Consider the following 19495-nt stretch of genomic DNA (forward strand, 5'->3'; position numbering starts at 1 on the left):
TTTTCGATGCAACTGTTAAAGATCCAGGAGCCCTGTCCTCCATTCCGTAGGGTCACTCTAATCCAAGGCCATTAGCCATGCTCTTGGTTCAATCCACATTCAGAGACAGAGGAGCAAAAATCAAGGATTGGCTTTTGCCTTCTTGCCTTGAGGGCTTCCCAAAGGCATCTGGCTGGCAAGTTAAGAGGCTGGACTAGGCCTCTCTTTGATCCAGCAGGGCTCTTGTCAGAGACCTTCGTATATTGGGCAGTATAAAAATGTAATAAATAAATAAATAAATCTTCTTAAGATACAACAGGAAATGGTAGCCATACAATTGGAAGAAGCCAAAGGCCATTCCGTCCAAACACACAGCAGGTCTTCCCTACTTCCAGATGTTCTAATGAAGCACAGTTGCTTCCAAACAGGAAGCGTCTCATACTATTCTGAGAGCTGAGAGCGACGGGTGCAAGGGCCCAGAACTTCTGGTTGATTTCGGCTGGCCGTGATTGGAACAGGGATTGACGCCCTTCCTGGCACAGTGATTGTGTGGATTGTAGCTGAGGGCAGTCTGCTAAGGAACCCCAGTCGCCCACATAGCCACTGGTTTCATGTAGAAGTTTTCCCTCACTGACTTGTGTGGATCTTCAACCCAGGGGAGGCTGGTGGCTCCGATGTCAGTGGGGCAGTGAATCCACTCCGGGTTTCAGTCAGAACTCTAAATGAACACTCCAAGGTGCCCCAGAACGGATTCACCACCCCACTGACATTGGAGCCACCAGGCTCCACTGCTTCAACTGTTTCCCTCCTTCCTCCACCACTTTATGACCTACTTTGAATGTTAATTTTACTCTTCTCACGCACACATCAGCCTACAGTGTACTTAAACATCCAGACACACACATTATCCTATTCAGCAATCTGCATTATCGCTCCTTCTGCCTCCCTCGCCATTCACAACACCTGACAAAGCAACTCCACAGAAGCTGAATTCCACACATTCCCTTCAGTTAAATTTATGTTTCCCTACGTATTTCGTATTATATGGAAGGCATGCGGCTGCCTAGCTACACCTTTGACGCTTAGTTACACCTTTGACGATTTATTTTTAAAGTATTCAACAGCTCAGCGGGCCAAATCACACAAGCCTGAAATGTGTTTGCAGAGTTTCCATGTAAATTCGTGAGCAAGAACAAAAAACAGCGACAGACGTAACCTGTAAAATCCCAGTGGCTTTTTATCCTGGCCTGGATGCAGAACTGAAAATGGGAACCAAAGTGTATTCTCCCATTGCGACGTCACATTGGCTGATAACCAGCCTTTCGTCTTGATGGAGGACCAATCAAACGGCTTCTTTGCCCTTCTAGGCTGGCGGTGTGGCTTCCGGTTTCCGGCACGTGGTTCCCAACGAAGTGACTGTCCAGAGGCTTTTCCAAGTCAAAGGCAGGCGGACGGTACGAGCAACGGAGGTCCCCGTCAGCTGGGACAGCTTCAACACCGGCGATTGCTTCATCTTGGACCTGGGCAGTGTAAGTTTCTTGCAGTGTCGTAAACGCAATGAGGATAACCAGATGCTGTGTTTGGGGGCTGTCTATACGCAGGGAAAACCCCTTGGTAGCTGTGGATCTGGGCTGCGTCTGTTAGATAATGTAAGAGTAGCTTCTCAGCCACCACGGGGCTTCCTGGATGCTTTAAGGTAGATTCCTGCATTGAGCAGGGGTTGGACTTGATGGCCTTATAGGCCCCTTCTAACTCTATTATTCTACGATTCCGTGTGATGCTGCAGTTTGAAAAGGCTGGGGATTTACCCCGACTTTTTCAAATGGAGCAATGTCAATATGTGCTTCTGCCATCTGACGTCTCTCCAGGGCCAATCTGGGGTCAACCCGGGGACAGTGCCTGATGGAAGGTGGCCAGCGATTGGTCACCTTCCATCAGGAAGAGAGCAGGGGTACCTCCGGTATCCGGATGGCTGCCCAGAAACTCTGCACTCCCTCGGCATCAGGACTACCCAATGCCACCCAGGAAAGGGAAAACACAGGGTTTGAGACAGGGGGAGAGAGCCAAAGGAGAGGGCCTTTTCAGTGGTGGCCCCCCAATTATGGAACGATCTCCCCAGGCAGGCTTGCCTGGCGCCAACATTGTTAACTTTTCAGCACCAGGTCAAGACTTTTCTCTTCTCCAGGCATTTAACAGCATATGTTGAGTTTTTTTAACTGACCCCAGAATAGTTATTTTACATGGATATTGTCTGGTTTTTTTTATGCTTTATATGGTTTTAAATTTTGGATATCTGTTTTTAATGTTCCACGTTTTAATCTTTGTAAACCGCACAGAGAGAGCTTCGGCTATGGGGTGGTATATAAATGTAATAAATAAATAAATAAATAAAGCCCAGCGCTGTGAAGACAGCCCCTTGGTTCTTTGGCGGAAAACAAAAAATACTGATGGGTGAAGGGAATTGGCACCAGTAAGGAGGTGGAAGAAAGAGAGGCAAGTTCTGGTGCTGTGTGTAAATAAACAATGGACGTTTTATTTTTGTAACCATGTGAAAAAGCTCGACGTTTCGGATTCAGAAGAATCCTTCCTCAGGAGCTAAAACAAATAGATTACAAAGCCATTATTTCATATAGAAGAAAAAGAACAACACCCATACAGATATACCGTATTTCTTCGATTCTAAGACGCCATCGATTGTAAGACGCACACTGATTTCAGTACCACCAACAGAAAAAAAAAGCTTTGATTCTAAGAAATAATAAACGCACCCGCGATTCTAAGACGCACCCCGTTTTTAGAGATGTTTATATGGGGAAAAAGTGCATCTTAGAATCGAAGAAATACAGTAATTGAAAATTTGAATAAATAAATAAACAAATAAATTTGTTTAAATAATATTGTTTTTCGTTCTGGCAACGACAATACTGCACATATCTCTCTGTCCTGACTCCTACTGAGCTGATTCTTAACTAAAAAACTTTGGATATCTATAATAAAATTTGGATATCTATAATAATATAGTTTTTCGTTTTGACAACTACAATACTGTGCATATCTCTCTGTCCTGACTCCTACTGAGCAGATTCTTAACTAGAAAACTTAATTAAAACATGGTTATCTACTATTTGTCCAAAAAATACATGTAGTATATTTTAAAAAAACAAGGTAATACACAACAAATTAAAAGTCATAAAACGCTCTTTTTCAAACATGTAATACATACGCCGACAGAAAGCTCTGGCGTGGGCTGGTCCATGAAGTCACGAAGAGTCAGAAGCGACTAAACGAATAAACAACAATGCATTCTAGTCCTTTTTTCAAACTGCATCGACAGCTGTTAAGACCACAACATAAAGACAACCCCTTGGATTCTGCAGCCTTTCAAAAATCAGACTGCAGTTTCAGCTGGGCTGCCTTACAACTGTGTAACAAACACTGATAAACATCATTTTTAAAAAGCAGCCGTGTTTCTTAGGAGTGGGGCCACACGCCTTGTAAAGTGTACGCTAACAGCACGGCCAGAAATGTTCCAAGAGGGCTTTTGTCATTTCTACCATGCTGTTTTTGTGGGAGATGAATTTAAGTTTGGAAAGGTGGCATATAAATAAATAAATAAATAAATATTTTGATAAATAAACCCATTACAAACCATTAAGCCTTGCATCCTAAGAACTCCAACTCCCACTTTCCCCTGCTTGTGTAGACACAGCCTTTTCCTCTCTCTCTCTCTCTCTCTCTCTGTCTCACAGAATATTTACCAATGGTGTGGCTCTCAAGCCAACCGGTTTGAAAGGCTGAAGACCACGCAAGTCTCCAAGGGGATCCGGGATAATGAGAGAAACGGACGTGCCAGAGTCTACGTCGGAGATGAGGGTGCTGAGCGAGAGGAGATGATTGCAGTGTGTATTTATTTATTTACTTCCTCGCGCATGCCTGAGGCCTCTCTGCGCCCTCCTGCCTCCAGGGCCTGCGTTCTTACCTTGTCAACTTCATAGGGAGGAGCTTCGGTGCAAGTTGGGTCTATGGCAGGGGTCTCTAACCCCCGGGCCGCGCAAGTGAGCTGCTTTCACCCCACCTGGGCGCGGGCGCCATCTCGCCTGCCCAGCCGAAGCAAAGCCAGGACGCTGGGGTGGGGCGGCTTCGGAACGGCGCGCCCGGCCAGAAGCCACTCTGGAAGAGCGACTTCCGGGCGCGCCGTTCCAAAGCCACCCGCCCCCTCCAGCGTCCTGGCTTTGCTTCGGCTGGGCGCCCACCCAGCTGAAGCGAAGCCAGGACGCTGGACGGGGGGGGGTGGCTTCCCAAAACCATCCCCTCAAACCCCCCCCCCTCCTCGGTCCATGGAAAAATTGTCTTCCACGAAACCGGTCCCTGCTGCCAAAAAGGTTGGGGACTGCTGGTCTATGGTACCCTGAGCTCCCTCGGCAATCTCCATCCTGGGGGCTGTTACGTGCGAGGTCACTACGGCTCTTGCACTGTCTGATGTTGCTCTGGGGCCAATCCGGAGGTGGTTCCTGGGGAAAGATGACTGGTGATGGGTCGCCTTCCACTAGGAAGAGAGGAGGGGTGGCGGCTCTGGTACCCAGATGACCACCGGAAACCCCGTGCGCTCTCCTCTGCATTGGCATTACCCAGCACCACCCGGGCAGAGGAAAACCGCGGGGTTTTGGAGGGAGGTGGTGGCACATTTGGCACTGTGAAGGCAGCCCCCTGCTTAGAACTGGAGAGTTCGCTTCACATTATCAGTCCAAAGCCCCATTTCTGAACGCCGCCCTGAGATCTTAATGATATAGGGTGGGATGCAAACATTTTAAATAAATAAATTCTCCATTTTGTCACCCATTTGCACCAGAGAAGTGCAGGATGGAGAAGATAGCCTGTGACGAAGTGATATTTTGCGTTATTGTTTATATGTGTATATTTAAGGGTTTCTTTCAAGTTTGGATTCGCTGTGGCCCATTCTTTTATTTTCAGGAAATGGTAAGTGAGAGAGGAGGGGGAGTGAGAGACCGTTAAAGAGTTCTTGGGCAGTTAGAAAAGAGAGTTGGAAGAGTCAGGGTTAGGGAGTTAGTGAGGGTAGGAGTGAGTGAGGTTTAGTAGAGGCTTGTTTCAGGATAGTATTAAGAAAGTGGGGTTATAGGATTTGGAGGTGGCTAGTATTCCCTGGGAGGCTGAGGGCGGTAGATGTATGTGGATAAAGTAGAATAATCTTAAAAGTGTCTTTTAAACCCCTTTTTCTCTATGAATAAACTTTATTCTTATTTTGTTCAACAACCACGTCTGCTCAATCATATGCATTACTTTGGGTGGGCAGTACACACGCACGCTCTCACACACAAAGCTTTATTATTCCCTCATTCTTTTCGAAGATAAAGAATACGGCGGTGGCAGCGAAGGAGAGATTTAATAATAGACGTCACAGAGGCTGGTGACGCCACATAGCCCTTAGATTTTCTTTCATTAAGTTTGTCACAGTTGCAGGGATAACTCTAAAAAAGACCACAGGCCAGTGCTGTAAAACAACAACCCAAAACCTGTATCTTAGACCAAACTCATGTCCTGAAGTCAATGCTTTATTTGTTGCTTCTACGATTTCCTTAAGGTTTTGCATTTTGTTTCTCCTCCCCACCTACCTTATTTTTCTAAACCAGGCATTCATTGTGCAACAGTTGTGGGGTAGAGGGGAGCAGTTGATGATTACTTTTCCATGTGGGTCTAGGGTTGCCATATTCTGAATCCACAAAACCGGGACAATTTTTTTGGGGTGGGGTGGGGTGGGGCTAGGATTTTTTTTTTAAAAAAACTGAGCATTATGTAAAGGTCTAGGGAAAGAAAGAAAGCTATCTAAGTTTTAGTTATCTAAAGCCTTAGCTAGACCTAAGGATTATCCCAGGCAAATGAAGGGGTCGTCCCTGCCTGCTCCCGGGATCCCCTGTGTGTCATTTGGACGTTCACGGATGATCCCGGGATATAGGCCTGGTCTAGCCATGGCCTAACACTGCAATCCTATGTGTGTCTACTCAGAAACAAATCCTACTAAGTTAAATAGGACTTATTCCCAGGTAAGTACACATAGGATTGCAGCCTAAGGTACTTCAGCACCTGCAAATAAAGAATAGGCAAAGAACAGTTCAAGCAAACATACAGAAAAAAATGACACTAAATTACATTTCTCCACTAGTTCTCAAAAGCTAGAGGAGACTTCAGTATGGAGGCTTACACTCCACTGAGCACCATTTTGGAGGGGGGAATTTCTCCGGCCAGCTGGAACAGGAATCCGGGATTCTTGACTGACTGGCCGGGACATTTTGGAAATGCTTGGAAACGGTGACATTCCCGGTTTTCCGGGATGTATGGCAACCCTATGTGGGTCCTGTTTGTTTACTCTGGCCCTTTCTACACCATACCAGTGTAGAGGGTGGGGGCAGGATCTCGTGAGATCCTGATCGCGAGATCCTCCCTTTAGTCCACATGCAGGCGCGACATCCCAGGGTGCCGTGCCCACCATTTTTTTTTTTTTTTTAAAGGAGATGAGCACACGTGTGCTCCAACTAAATTCACGGGGAGGGGGGAAGAAGCCAGGATGGGCAGCCACACCTCCCGCAGTCTCGGGACGATCCTGAGACCGCGGAAAGAATTGGGTTTTCCCAGGGAGTACTTATCCCTGGGAAAACCCGTTCTCATCCCTCTGTCTTCCCGGGAGTCCCTGTGTGTCGTTTGAATGCACAGGGACTCGGCCGTTGACCAGCCCGGATTTTCAGGCTGATGTAGAAACAGCTTCTGTCGGAGCTTCTGGGGAGCAGAAAACCTGTTTGGGCCAACAGACGCACAACCAGCAGCTTTGATGGCTTTATGTTTTCGCCCTTCAGGTCTTGGGACCCAAGCCTAGCTTGCCAGCGGCCACATCTGATGACACCCAGGCTGACGCAACCAACCGGAGGCTGGCAAAACTGTACAAGGTATAACCAGACACAGACGAACAGGGACTGGGGAGGGAGGGCCTGCAAACCGACACGTTCTGTCGCTGAAGAGACCAACAGGTAGCTTCCGCTTCCTCATCAACGATTGGCCCTGAGATCACTGTGATACACGGCAGGATATAAATGTTTTAATACTTCTTCACACAACGCATAGTTAAATTATGGAGCTCACTGCCACAAGATGTCGTGATGGCCACCAATCTGGATGGCTTTAAAAGGGGGTTGGATAAATTTCTGGAGGCGAAGGCTAGGCATGGCTACTAGCCCTGATGGTTGTTTGCTTTCTCCAGTATTCGAGGCAGTAAGCCTGTGTGCACCAGTTGCTGGGGAACATGGGTGCGAGAGTGCTGTTGCACCATGTCCTGCTTGTTCATCCCTGGCCGATGGCTGGTTGGCCACTGTGTGAACAGAGTGCTGGACTAGATGGACCCTTGGCCTGCTCCATCAGGGCTCTTCTGATGTCCTTAAATATATATATTTATTTTAAAATTATTATATATACCGTATTTCTTCAATTCTAAGGTGCACTTTTTTCCCCATATAAATATCTCTAAAAATGGGGTGCGTCTTAGAATCGCGGGTGTGTCTTAGGGTGTGTGTTTTTCTGTTGGTGGTGCTGAAATTAGTGTGCGTCTTACAATCGATGGCGTCTTACAGTCGAAGAAATACGGTAGCTACCTGTTTTTGATTCAGATTAGTTTATCAAATCACTTACCTGTTTGCCAATAATATGCCCAGGTGTTACCATAAATATTTACGTTTTTTTGGCTCCAAGTAGCTGAGAGACGCTGGAAACGTTTGTGTGTGGATGTAGATGCACGTGTTGAGTTCCCCTTCAAATGGCTTTTCCAAATCTGGATTAGATCCGAGGCTTAATTTCAGCTCGGGTTCAGCTCTAAAAGCCTGCTTTCAGTGTAGCCCCCAAAACGTGAAAAGTGCAAGAATGTCTCTAGCAACACCCACTGAGTGTGTTAAGACCAAAAAAGAGCCAGTTAGTGGGGCTAGATTACGGACATGTTAATCTCCCCCCCCCCCACAAAAAAATATATGTTAACAGCACCTCTTCTCCTGTATTGTTATAGGTATCCAATGGTTCAGGGAATATGGCCGTTTCTCTGGTGGCGGATGAGAATCCCTTCTCCCAGGCAGCACTGATCTCAGATGATTGCTTTATTCTTGACCATGGCACCGATGGCAAGATCTTTGTCTGGAAAGGTAAATCAGAAAGAGATGGGAGCCATATGGATGATGTGTACTAGTGGAACATATGGGGCTGGGGGTGGCAGCAAACTTCAGTTTGTGGTCCCTGTAAAGAATATGGTCTTTTCTAAACTTATTTATTCTGTTCTCGCCAGTACCTACTCACAGTTGTTTATAGGATTGTTAAAACGACATCATGACCCTCCAGTTTCACTGCTGTTTTGAAAAAGCACTTTTAGGATTTTTTTTTAAATTATTTTTAAAGAGCAGGGGAAATGGGGTATTATTTGTCACAGCAAAAGGAGATGCTTTCTTCACTTGAGTAATTGCACTATTCCGTTACAGCATAGTGTCACCTAGAGGTCATGTAGTAGAAAAGCAGGAAAGGAAATGCTCTTTGTGTAGTGCTCGGAGCTCGATTCTGCAATGAAACCAGAAGTAGAAACAGCGGATTAACGGCCTTATGTAGAAAAGCCGTATGGCTTATCGTGTATAGATGTGAATTTTCTGTATGTCCTCCCACCCTCCAAACAACAACAAAAAATGCTGTACAGAGAAGCACACTAGGTCTAATGTCACTTTGTGCATTTTTATAATTATATATTACAGTGAGAGAAGAGGGGCAGGTATTTTAATTATTATCCTACTTTTCATTCTGTGGAAACTCAAACTTAAGTACATAACTACTGAGTTCCTTGGGAAATGGCAACTGTTCATTTATTATACCATCTATAGTATTTATCACATTATCTAGTTTGAGTCTGAAGGGAAAACATCCATTCAGATACACCCATTCTCTCTCTCTCTCTCTCTCTCTCCATCTCACACACAAACACATACATATGTACACAAAAGCATGTGATCTCACACAGCTCTTGTTAATCATAGGTAAACATGCCAGCACTGAGGAAAGGAAGGCAGCTCTGAAAACCGCCTCTGAATTCATCACCAAGATGAACTATCCCCGACACACACAGGTGAGGATTAAAAAAAACCTTGTGCACAGCCAACTGAGTCTTATGGTGACTTCAGACAGGGGGAAATCGTGTTTTCTTACCGTAGCTCTGCTTCCTGCTTCTCTTCCGTATTTGAAACTAGCTGAATTATATGGGAAGAGATCAGCGACCACATGGCCTGTAATTTAAAACCTCCCAGCCCACATAGTTCAATGGGGCAGCACCCTCTAGTGGGCATTTTATAGCACAACTTCGACTGCACGCTGCAGGAGAATCCCGACATGTTTCAGAAGAATTGGGTTTTTTGACATTTATTTTTAAACGGAGTAACTGGGAAAAGGAGCAGGAGACGCTCAGGAGGCTCACGTTGTTGTCAAAATGACCCGTGAACTTCCATGAGTGGTCAGTCATGATATATAGACTGATCAAAGCCCATACTAATTTAGTCTCTTCTGTGAAAATGCTCTTTAAGTCTTTTTCTTAAACGGAACTCATCTCCAATTTGGCCTAGAGTGAGACTATTCCATCTTGGAACACTAAGAGGTTCATCAGATGAGTGTTTTATCGCACACTCGCTACTGCCCACTGACAGATGTGCATGCATCCTTTAGTTGACAACATCCACCTCCCACTCCTTCTACTCATTTTTCCGTCGCAAAATAGACCCCTTTTAATCCGGCTTTTTTTAAATGTGACATGATCTCCTGCTGTGTGCAGGAAAATCGGCACAATAAAAACAGCCTCTGGATGGGCCATGTGGTCTTTGTTTACTTCCTCTTTCTCCTCCAGGAAGAATGAGGAAGTAATGAGGGACAAAAGCGGGGGGTGGGGTGGAGAAGGAATGTTAAGGAAACGCGATTTCCCCCCGTGCAATGACGCTCTGTCTTTGTTTCAGATTCAAGTTCTTCCAGAGAGTGGAGAGACTCCCCTGTTCAAGCAATTCTTCAAGAACTGGCGTGAGCTGGATCAGACGGAGGGCCTGGGTGTGGCCTACATCTCCGGTCACGTGGCCAAGATTGAGAAAGTGCCTTTCGATGCTGCCACGCTTCACACCTCCCCAACCATGGCAGCCCAGCATGGCATGGAAGATGACGGCACTGGAAACAAACAGGTAACTGAGAAGCAGGTTGTGGCTAGCCAGAATCACCGCACCATTGGGCCACCAAATTGACCATTAGACAGCTTAGGCCTCAGAGCTGGAAAGAGGGAAACTGAGTTCCTCTGTCTGCCATATTGGAGTTCAATCAATGGGTACAACAAGAAAAGTTTTAATAAGAACGTAAGAGGAACTTTTAGTATTATTGAACCAATCCAGCCATAGGATGGTCCTTAGGGTGACCGTATGGAAAGGACGACGGGGCTCCTGTATCTTTAACAGTTGTTTGGAAAAAGGAATGTCAGCAGGTGAGACCAGGATTAAATCTCTAGCTTCATATTTAGATTGCACAGAACGTGTGTGTGTGTGTGTGTGTGTGTGTGTGTGTGAGAGAGAGAGAGAGAGAGAGAGAGGGAGGGAAAGGTGTTAGCTGGGACTAATTTTGGAACGTACTCTTAAGCACTGCTGGTTCAGGTCAAAATTGATGGTGGTGTGACATGGTGGTCAACGAGGTTTCCATTGAGCCATCTAACCAGGTCCCCATCTTTTCAGAGTTTTGGCTGACTTTGATCTGACCATGATTCAAGAAATTAGGAAGCGCTGTTCCGAACGTCTTTTTTGCTGTTCTGATTTGAGATTGGGTGCTTGTTCATCCCTGGCCAACGGCTGGACTAGATGGACCCTTGGTCTGATCCAGCAGGGCTCTTCTGATGTTCTTATGTAGTGATGGCCACCAATTTGGATGGCTTTAAAAGGGGGTTGGATAAATTCCTGGAGGGGAAGGTTATCAAGGTCTACTAGCCCTTATGGTTGTGTGCTACCTCCAGTATGCGAGGCAGTAAGGCTGTGTGCACCAGTTGCTGGGGAACATGGGTGGGAGGATACTGTTGCACCATGTCCTGCTTTGTGGGTCCCTGGCCGATGGCAAGTTGGCTGCTGTGTGAACAGAGTGGTGGACTAGATGGACCCTTGGTCTGATCCAGCAGGGCTCTTCTGATGCTCTGAAGAAGAAGAGGAAGAGGAAGAGGAAGGGGAAGAGGAAGAAGTCCTACTTGTTCACCCCTGTCCAATGGCTAGTTGGCTGCTGTGTGAACAGTGTGCTGGACTAGATAGACCCTTGGTCTGATCCAGCAGGGCTCTTCTGATGTTCTTATGTAGTGATGGCCACCAATTTGGATGGCTTTAAAAGGGGGTTGGATAAATTCCTGGAGGGGAAGGTTATCAAGGTCTACTAGCCCTTATGGTTGTGTGCTACCTCCAGTATGCGAGGCAGTAAGGCTGTGTGCACCAGTTGCTGGGGAACATGGGTGGGAGGATGCTGTTGCACCATGTCCTGCTTTGTGGGTCCCTGGCCGATGGCAAGTTGGCTGCTGTGTGAACAGAGTGGTGGACTAGATGGACCCTTGGTCTGATCCAGCAGGGCTCTTCTGATGTTCTGAAGAAGAAGAGGAAGAGGAAGAGGAAGAGGAAGAGGAAGAGGAAGAAGAAGAAGAAGAAGAAGAAGAAGAAGAAGAAGAAGAAGAAGAAGAAGAAGAAGAAGAAGAAGAAGTAGTAGTAGTCCTACTTGTTCACCCCTGTCCAATGGCTAGTTGGCTGCTGTGTGAACAGCGTGCTGGACTAGATAAGACCCTTGGTCTGATCCAGCAGGGCTCTTCTGATGTTCTTAATCCTTTCTCCTCTTTCCCCCTACAGATCTGGAGAATCGAAGGCTCTGCTAAAGTGCCCGTGAATCCTTCGAGTTATGGCCAGTTCTATGGTGGAGACAGCTATATCATCCTCTACGATTACACTCATGGCAACAAGCATGGAAAAATCATCTACACCTGGTAAGGGATTTTTTAAAATTTATTTTGAAGCACAGCAAGTTGGGATCAGGAGGGAGAAAGGCGCTGAACCCTCAGAAGTGGGAATGGGCACATGTGCGCATGCAGACATGTTCGTAGTCGCACTGGCACAACCTTAGGTAAGGCCATGCATGACCCAACACCTGGAGACATTAGATTTCTCCTCAAGGCAAGTATTGCAACTAAGAACTAGGCATCCTGGGCTACTAAGAGTGGGCCTGTTCAGACAACATGCTAAGCCATGGTTAAGCTGCCAACCCTTTTGCAGCAAATGGTTAGTGAGCATGTTTAAACCATGGTTATATAGTCACCATGGTTAGGAATGGTTTATATGACACGCTAATTCATGGGTCTCACGAAATGCTAAGCCATATTGTTTAGCTCAAAATGCTTAACCACCGTGGCTTAGTGTGTTGTCTGAACAGGGTCAGGGTCTCTCCTCCCCCTCTAATACCAAATTGCTCTTGGGATCAGAACATGTTTCACAAAGCCTTACAAGGAGAACCACACTTCACACGTGTGGTTTTTCGTCTTCTTCCTTTTCAGGCAGGGTGCCGATTCCTCCCAAGCTGAAATCACAACCTCGGCGTTCCTAACCGTCCAACTGGATGAGGAACTGGGAGGCACTGCGGTGCAGGTATGTAGACTGAAAGGGTCCAGCTGGCGCTACGTCAGTTGTACCAAAGCGGGGGAAGGAACAAGATGTGACGCTTTGCAGACGCTCAGAGAACAGCAGCCTCCTTGAAAGACAAAATGAAAATGTGTACACGTGATCATGGTTGCTCATGCAGTGTGATGGTGTGTAAAGTCCATATCTGTGAAAACTTCCGGGGCTTTAACTGGAGTGGATGACATTATTAAATAAATAAATCTGTACTAAGGGTTAGATCTAGATTTATACTAGATCAACTGCTCTGACGGACGTGGACTTCCCCACCCCCTCTTTACCACAGAAGCTTCTCCAGCCCCCAGGAAAATGCTACACAAAGACTGGGTTCAGATAGCCCCATAACCAACGGTGGTTTAAATAGTCGACGGTTGGTTATTTTAACCCGTGATAGATGAGAGACAGGCTCAGGTGCTATTGAAAAGTCTAAAATCTTTAATAGTTCTTTTTGTATCAAAGGCTCGACATTTCGGATTAAAACAAATTCTTTCTTCAGGAGCAAATACTAGACGCAGGCTGCTGCGAAACAACCTGTTCTTGTATATTAGGAAATCTTAAGCTTTTCTTTCTCCAAGGCGTTCTGTGAACGCACTGCCTTGTGCCGAAGAGTTCTTTCTCGTGATGACTCGAGCCTTTGATAGGAGCCTGTAATACAAAAAGAACCATTAAAGATTTTATACTTTTCAACAGCACCAGAGCCTGTCTTTCGCCTATCACCTGTTCAGTGGTGCTTTTTCCCTCTACCACACGCCTGGTTATTTAACCCACCATGGGTTATCGTGTTGTGTGGAGGGGCACCGTTGGGTTAAACTCTTTGGTTAAAAGCTAGATGATTACTCAGCTGATCTTCTTGGTTGATAGTCTTAGGCAATTCCGTAAGTTCCATACATTCACTAGTGGGTGTCGTGCTTCTCTGCAAACTCCTGCTTTCGATGGGAGGCAAATGATGAGGCCTGCTAGGTAATCCACGAAGCTTTTATTAAGCAACAAACATCTCTTCCACCTGAAGAGAGTCTAATCCCTTGGAAACTTCCCCCTAGGCAAAACTATGCAAACTAAGCGAGACAATTGTTCAATCAAGGAGAACAGGAAGCCTTTCCCCAAATGTTGTAACTTCAGAGAGCCTGGTGCGGAGGCAGGTTCTGGCACAATTCTAGCCGGACTGACTTTCTCACACCTTCCTTCCGTTCTGTGCGTTTGAGCTTCCGGCGGACCCTAGCATCAGCTAGCTTGTCGGGGCTCTCTCCTCCGGAAGAAAGCTCACTTCCCACTGATTGTGTAGGATTTGGCCTTGAGGAGATAAGCTCTGGAGAGGGCTGACTCGCAGCTGGTGAATCACCCGTGAGAGCTTCCTCCCCCACTGGTACAGGCTGGCCTGTGTCTGGCACCTCCTCCTCTAGGTCTGAATCTGATTCTGATTGATTACCTGAAACACCTTCTCCCAAAACAGGGGCAGTAGGGTTAGCCATGATGGTACGTCTTCTTGGCTTAAACCTACGATACATGATAGAGCTGCTTCCTCTGTGGCGTGACAGTAGGCTTCTTTCTCGACAGAAACGAGTAGTCCAAGGCAAAGAGCCACCTCACCTCATTAGCCTCTTTGGTGGGAAACCTCTGATTGTGTACAAGGGCGGCACGTCCAGGGAAGGAGGTCAGACAAGCCCTGCGTCCACTCGGCTCTTCCAAGTCCGGACCAGCACTTCCGGTTCTACCAGAGCAATAGAGGTAGGTGGACCATTAATACAGTGTTATGGACAAGCTACATAGCAAGCGTTCTCTGCATTATTTTGGGTTATTGTTTTTTCCCCCCTGAGGACTTGTTGATAGTGCTTCGTAAACCAGAGTTGCTTGTTTTCATGGTGTAGCCTTTGTCAGGTGACAAAAAACAAAACCTAGTGTCATAGAATCACAGAGTTTCTCAGGATGGCAATTCCTGCTCCCAGTACCATAGAATCATAGAATCACAGAGAAGCAGAGTTGGAAGGGGCCTATAAGGCCATCGAGTCCAACCCCCTGCTCAGTGCAGGAATCCACCCTAAAGCATCCCTGACAGATGGTTGTCCAGCTGCCTCTTGAACGCCTCTAGTGTGGGAGAGCCCATAACCTCCCTAGGTCATTGGTTCCATTGTCGTACTGCTCTAACAGTCAGGAAGTTTTTCCTGATGTCCAGCTGGAATCTGGCTTCCAGTAACTTGAGCCCATTATTCCATGTCCTGCACTCTGGGATGATCGAGAAGAGATCCTGGCCCTCCTCTGTATGACACCCTTTCAAGTATTTGAAGAGTGCTATCATGTCTCCCCTCAAGTCTATCCAGGATGAAATTTTGATCTTCCACAGATGTGGGGTGGTGTTCCAAATCTAAATCCACACGCACCTAAAACCACTCTGCTATTATTGGAACAGTCGACCATTCATCCAGGAGACTCGATTTTATGCATTCTCATGACATGAGCAAAATAGACAGGCGTGAGAACTATTGCATATATACAGCCATGAGACTACAAAACCCACCATGCAGTGGGACTGCGTGCGTGAAGTACGTGCGTGAAGGTTTTTAAATTGTAGGTCAATTGGACGATTTGCACCTTGGATAGCTTCTTCAGTTCTGCCTGGTTCGGACTTAAATCCAGTGCCAATTCACTGCCCTACTGAAATTAGAGCCACCAGCTTCCACTGGTTCCCCACCCCCCTTTCATCCTCGTCTTGCCAAAAGCCAAGCAGAATTAGGGACCTTGATGCCTTCGTGGGGAATTCCAAGAGTCTGTGTTGTGAACTCTGATGCCAGGCTGTGTTTGTTCCTTTCATAGGTGGATCCAGCTGCAAAAGAGCTCAATTCCAACGACGTCTTTGTGTTGAAAACCCCCTCCGCGGCCTACCTCTGGGTGGGCCAAGGAGCCAGTGAGGCTGAGAAGACTGGGGCCCAGGAGCTGCTGAAGATACTGGGAGCGCGGGCGACTCAGGTGGCTGAAGGCAGAGAGCCAGGTTGGCATCCCCACCTTCTACTTTTCATCCACTCACCTGCTCCAGACATTGGCCCTTGACATAAGAACATAAGAAATGCCATCGTGGATCAGACCAAGGGTCCATCTAGTCCGGTACTCTGTTAACACAGTGGCCCACCAGCTGTCGACCAGTAGGGCGACCCTATGAAGAGGAGGACAGGGCTCCTGTATCTTTAACAGTTGCATAGAAAAGGGAATTTCAGCAGGGGTCATTTGTATATATGGAGAACCTGGAGAAATTCCCTCTTCATCACAACAGTTAAAGCTGCAGGTGCCCTTTTTTGTGGTTTATTCGTTCAGTCGCTTCCGACTCTTCGTGACTTCATGGACCAGCCCACGCCAGAGCTTTCTGTCGGCCATCGCCACCCCTAGCTCCCCCAAGGTCAAGTCTGTCACCTCCAGAATATCATCCATCCATCTTGCCCTTGGTCGGCCCCTCTTCCTTTTGCCTTCCACTTTCCCTAGCATCAGCCTCTTCTCCAGGGTGTCCTGTCTTCTCATTATGTGGCCAAAGTACTTCAGTTTTGCCTTTAATACCATTCCCTCAAGTGAGCAGTCTGGCTTTATTTCCTGCAGTATGGACTGGTTTGATCTTCTTGCAGTCCACGGCACTCTCAGAATTTTCCTCCAACACCACAGTTCAAAAGCATCTATCTTCCTTCGCTCAGCTTTCCTTATGGTCCAGCTCTCGCAGCCATAGGTTACTACGGGGAATACCATTGCCCTGCCCTCTTTTAAATCTGGTCACTCTAGTATAGCTCCTGCACCTTTTAACTGTTGTGATGAAGAGGGAATTTCACCAGGTTCTCCATATATACAAATGACACCTGCTGAAATTCCTTTTTCTATACAACTGTTAAAGATACGAAGCTCTGTTGTTCACTACGAATGAGAGGACAGAACAGGATGGCCATGTGTCCTGCTTTACAAAGGGCAGTCCTCTGTTTGAAGGCCGGTCCAGTCCAATCCAATTTAACAATAAAGAATCCTAAGACGGGAAAACAGCCAGGAGCCGTCTAGCACTTGGACAGCCAGCACACTGGTCAGTGGTCAACCATTTTCACCACCAGGGTGAAGTGTAGTGTCCTTCTATTTAAATGACAGTAATCATTTCTAAATCTGCATCTATACGTATATATTAGCACATGCAGATATTTGCCCTCTCTTTTGGCGATACATATAGGACGCAGTCAGACTTGCCTCTAGTTAAACACGCGGGGGATTTTGCTGCATTTCGAATCAGGAGTCCACTACTTCGTCTGATGGGCACCACGCGGCCTCCCAAAGGTGGGGGAGCCACCCCCTTCCTGGCCCTGGGGTGATTGTGTCAGTAAAGACCAATCCTAGCCAATCACCTGTTCCCATTTGTTTTGCAGCCGGTTTCTGGGATGCTCTCGGTGGCAGAGCTGCATATCGTACCTCCCCACGGCTGAAGGACAAGAAGATGGACGCTCACCCCCCTCGGCTTTTTGCCTGCTCCAACAAGTCCGGACGCTTCACTGTGAGTATCGTGTGTGTGGTGGTAGGGGTGTCGATGGCCTTTTCAGTTAACTTGGACACCCAGCCAGAATCCTTCCACACAGACATACTGCTGATACTAGGGTGACCCTATGACAAGGAGGACAAGTCCCGTGTATCAGTAACAGTTGCTTGGAAGAGGGGATTTCAGCAGGTGTTATTTGTATGCATGAAGGACCTGGTGAAATCCCCTCTTCATCACAGCAGTTAAAGAGGCAGCAGCCTTGCCCTCTTGACCAGATAGAAAAGAGGGCAGGGCTCCTGCAGCTTTAACTGTTGTGATGAAGAGGGAATTTCACCAGGTGCTGCATGCCTACAAATGACACCTGCTGACATTCCCTCTTCCAAACAACTGTTAGAGATACAGGAGACCAGTCCTCCTTTTCATAGGGTCACCCTAGCCGATACAATCATTTTGGAAGGGCTAGAAATTGAAATTAAACGAAGGGTTTAGGGAATACCAGTCGCTTTGGGATGCAAAGCCTTGCGTCCCTGAAGGTGTGCTTGAAAGACCCTGAGGCTCATGCCTGCCTCAGGTATGTGGCACGTGATTGTGGTTGCTAACTGATGAGGGAAAGGTATTCTGCACATGGTCAGTGTTCCAGAATGGAATCCAAGCAACCCCAGACATCTACCTGATTCCCAGCCATTTGACTTCTCCCAGAAAAGGTCTAATCATATGAATCTGTTGTAGTTTTGCTTGGGATATTTGTGACCCATAACATTATTGCTATCAAAGTTGATTTTAACTTCTTTTAAACTTGCTGTAGTCTGCGCTTATTGCCTCCAATACTAAATGCTGCATTGCCACGCTTTCTCTATAGAGGGCAACTCTGCCATAAGTCAAACCAACCAAAGCAATTTCAATTTTTAATGAATGTTATTTATCTACAATGTATTTAGGGGCCCCTCCTAAGCCGTGGTTTACTTAGCTTGTTCCTAAATCCAGCACTGATTATTCCATATTCTGTTTAGATTGAAGAAGTTCCTGGAGAGCTGACCCAAGATGACTTGGCCACAGATGATGTGATGCTCTTGGATACCTGGGACCAGGTATGTCTCCCCTCATTGATGTGCAGGTCTTTTCATGCTCCATGTCAAAGAGACCCAGCATTCTACAAGTATTATTATTATTGTTGTTGTTGTCGTTGTTGTTATTTATTTGTATCCCGTTTTTTGCCCAATACTGGGCCTCAAGGCGGCCTTACAAAATTTAAAACATATACATTTTAAACCCAGAGAAAGAAATGTACAAAAATTAAAATTAAAATAAATTTTTAAAAATTACAATATTAAAACATTAAACGTTTAAAACACACGACAGTTTTACAAGACCTTAACATAGATGGAGGACCAGATTATTCTCCAAAGGCCTGCCGGAACAAAAAAGTTTTAGCCTGCTTCCGAAAGCCCATCAAGGAGGGAGCCAGTCTAGCTTCCCCGGAAAGAGAGTTCCAGAGCACCGGAGCAGCCACCGAGAAGGCCCTGTCCCATGTTCCCACCAAGCGCGCCTGTGAAGATGGTGGGACTGAAAGAAGGGCTTCTCCAGAAGATCTCACAGCATGGGCAGGCTCATAAGGGAGAATACGGTCTTTCAGATAACCTGGACCCAAACCATATAGGGCTTTATAGGTCATAACCAACAAAAGAAACTCCAACTCACCATGTTTCAATTCCGTGGTGCAGATCATTTCATCCAGTTCTGTTTGCTTACGGCTCATAAATGCGCTAGATTTGCTTGCCTTCCTTACGGACTTGCAATCCATTTATCGAGTTGCTCCTTTAGAACATTGCTGTCCTCCCTTTCAGTTCCATGAAATGTCAAGAGAGTTCTCACACCAACTGCAAATAAAAATTGAAACAATAATTGAAAATGCAAAACCAGCCAAACAGCAAATCAGTTGCAAAATAGGATCCCCCTGACTATTTTAATAGACACAAGGTGTATTTTTTCAAAAAAAGTAATAAGACCGAGAGATGATTACTCACCGCTATAGTTCCATCAGTGGTCATATAGCACATGACATAAGGAAATCAAAGTGTTTCATCAAAGTAACTTTTCTTTTTTAAGGTCTTCGTCTGGGTTGGAAAAGATGCACAAGAAGAAGAGAAGACAGAAGCTCAGACGTCAGGTAGGTTGGGTACCCAGATCTCTCACTTCACTGTCCACACTTAGGGCAGATTAAGAGGACAGATGGTTGGCTCCTGCAAGTTTGTCTATTGCCGAAGGATCTGTAAAACTTTTGAAAACCTTT

At 46.3% G+C, this 19495-nt stretch overlaps 1 protein-coding gene across 3 annotated transcripts in view; it reads left to right on the forward strand.

Moving 5' to 3' along the window:
- The window catches only part of GSN (gelsolin), a 56114-nt gene that overhangs the window by 34822 nt on the left and 1797 nt on the right, over positions 1-19495 (forward strand). For all 3 annotated transcript variants that reach the window (XM_063144920.1, XM_063144919.1, XM_063144918.1), the window contains exons 4-16: positions 1347-1508; positions 3729-3878; positions 6846-6935; positions 8039-8171; positions 9045-9133; positions 10008-10223; positions 11901-12034; positions 12599-12689; positions 14274-14444; positions 15528-15702; positions 17099-17223; positions 18216-18293; positions 19312-19372. In XM_063144920.1, the coding sequence (XP_063000990.1) occupies positions 1347-1508; positions 3729-3878; positions 6846-6935; positions 8039-8171; positions 9045-9133; positions 10008-10223; positions 11901-12034; positions 12599-12689; positions 14274-14444; positions 15528-15702; positions 17099-17223; positions 18216-18293; positions 19312-19372 (1675 nt within the window). The remainder of the gene's footprint in view (positions 1-1346; positions 1509-3728; positions 3879-6845; positions 6936-8038; positions 8172-9044; positions 9134-10007; positions 10224-11900; positions 12035-12598; positions 12690-14273; positions 14445-15527; positions 15703-17098; positions 17224-18215; positions 18294-19311; positions 19373-19495) is intronic.

This window comes from Elgaria multicarinata, chromosome 19, assembly GCF_023053635.1.
Source record: "Elgaria multicarinata webbii isolate HBS135686 ecotype San Diego chromosome 19, rElgMul1.1.pri, whole genome shotgun sequence".
NCBI lineage: Eukaryota > Metazoa > Chordata > Lepidosauria > Squamata > Anguidae > Elgaria > Elgaria multicarinata.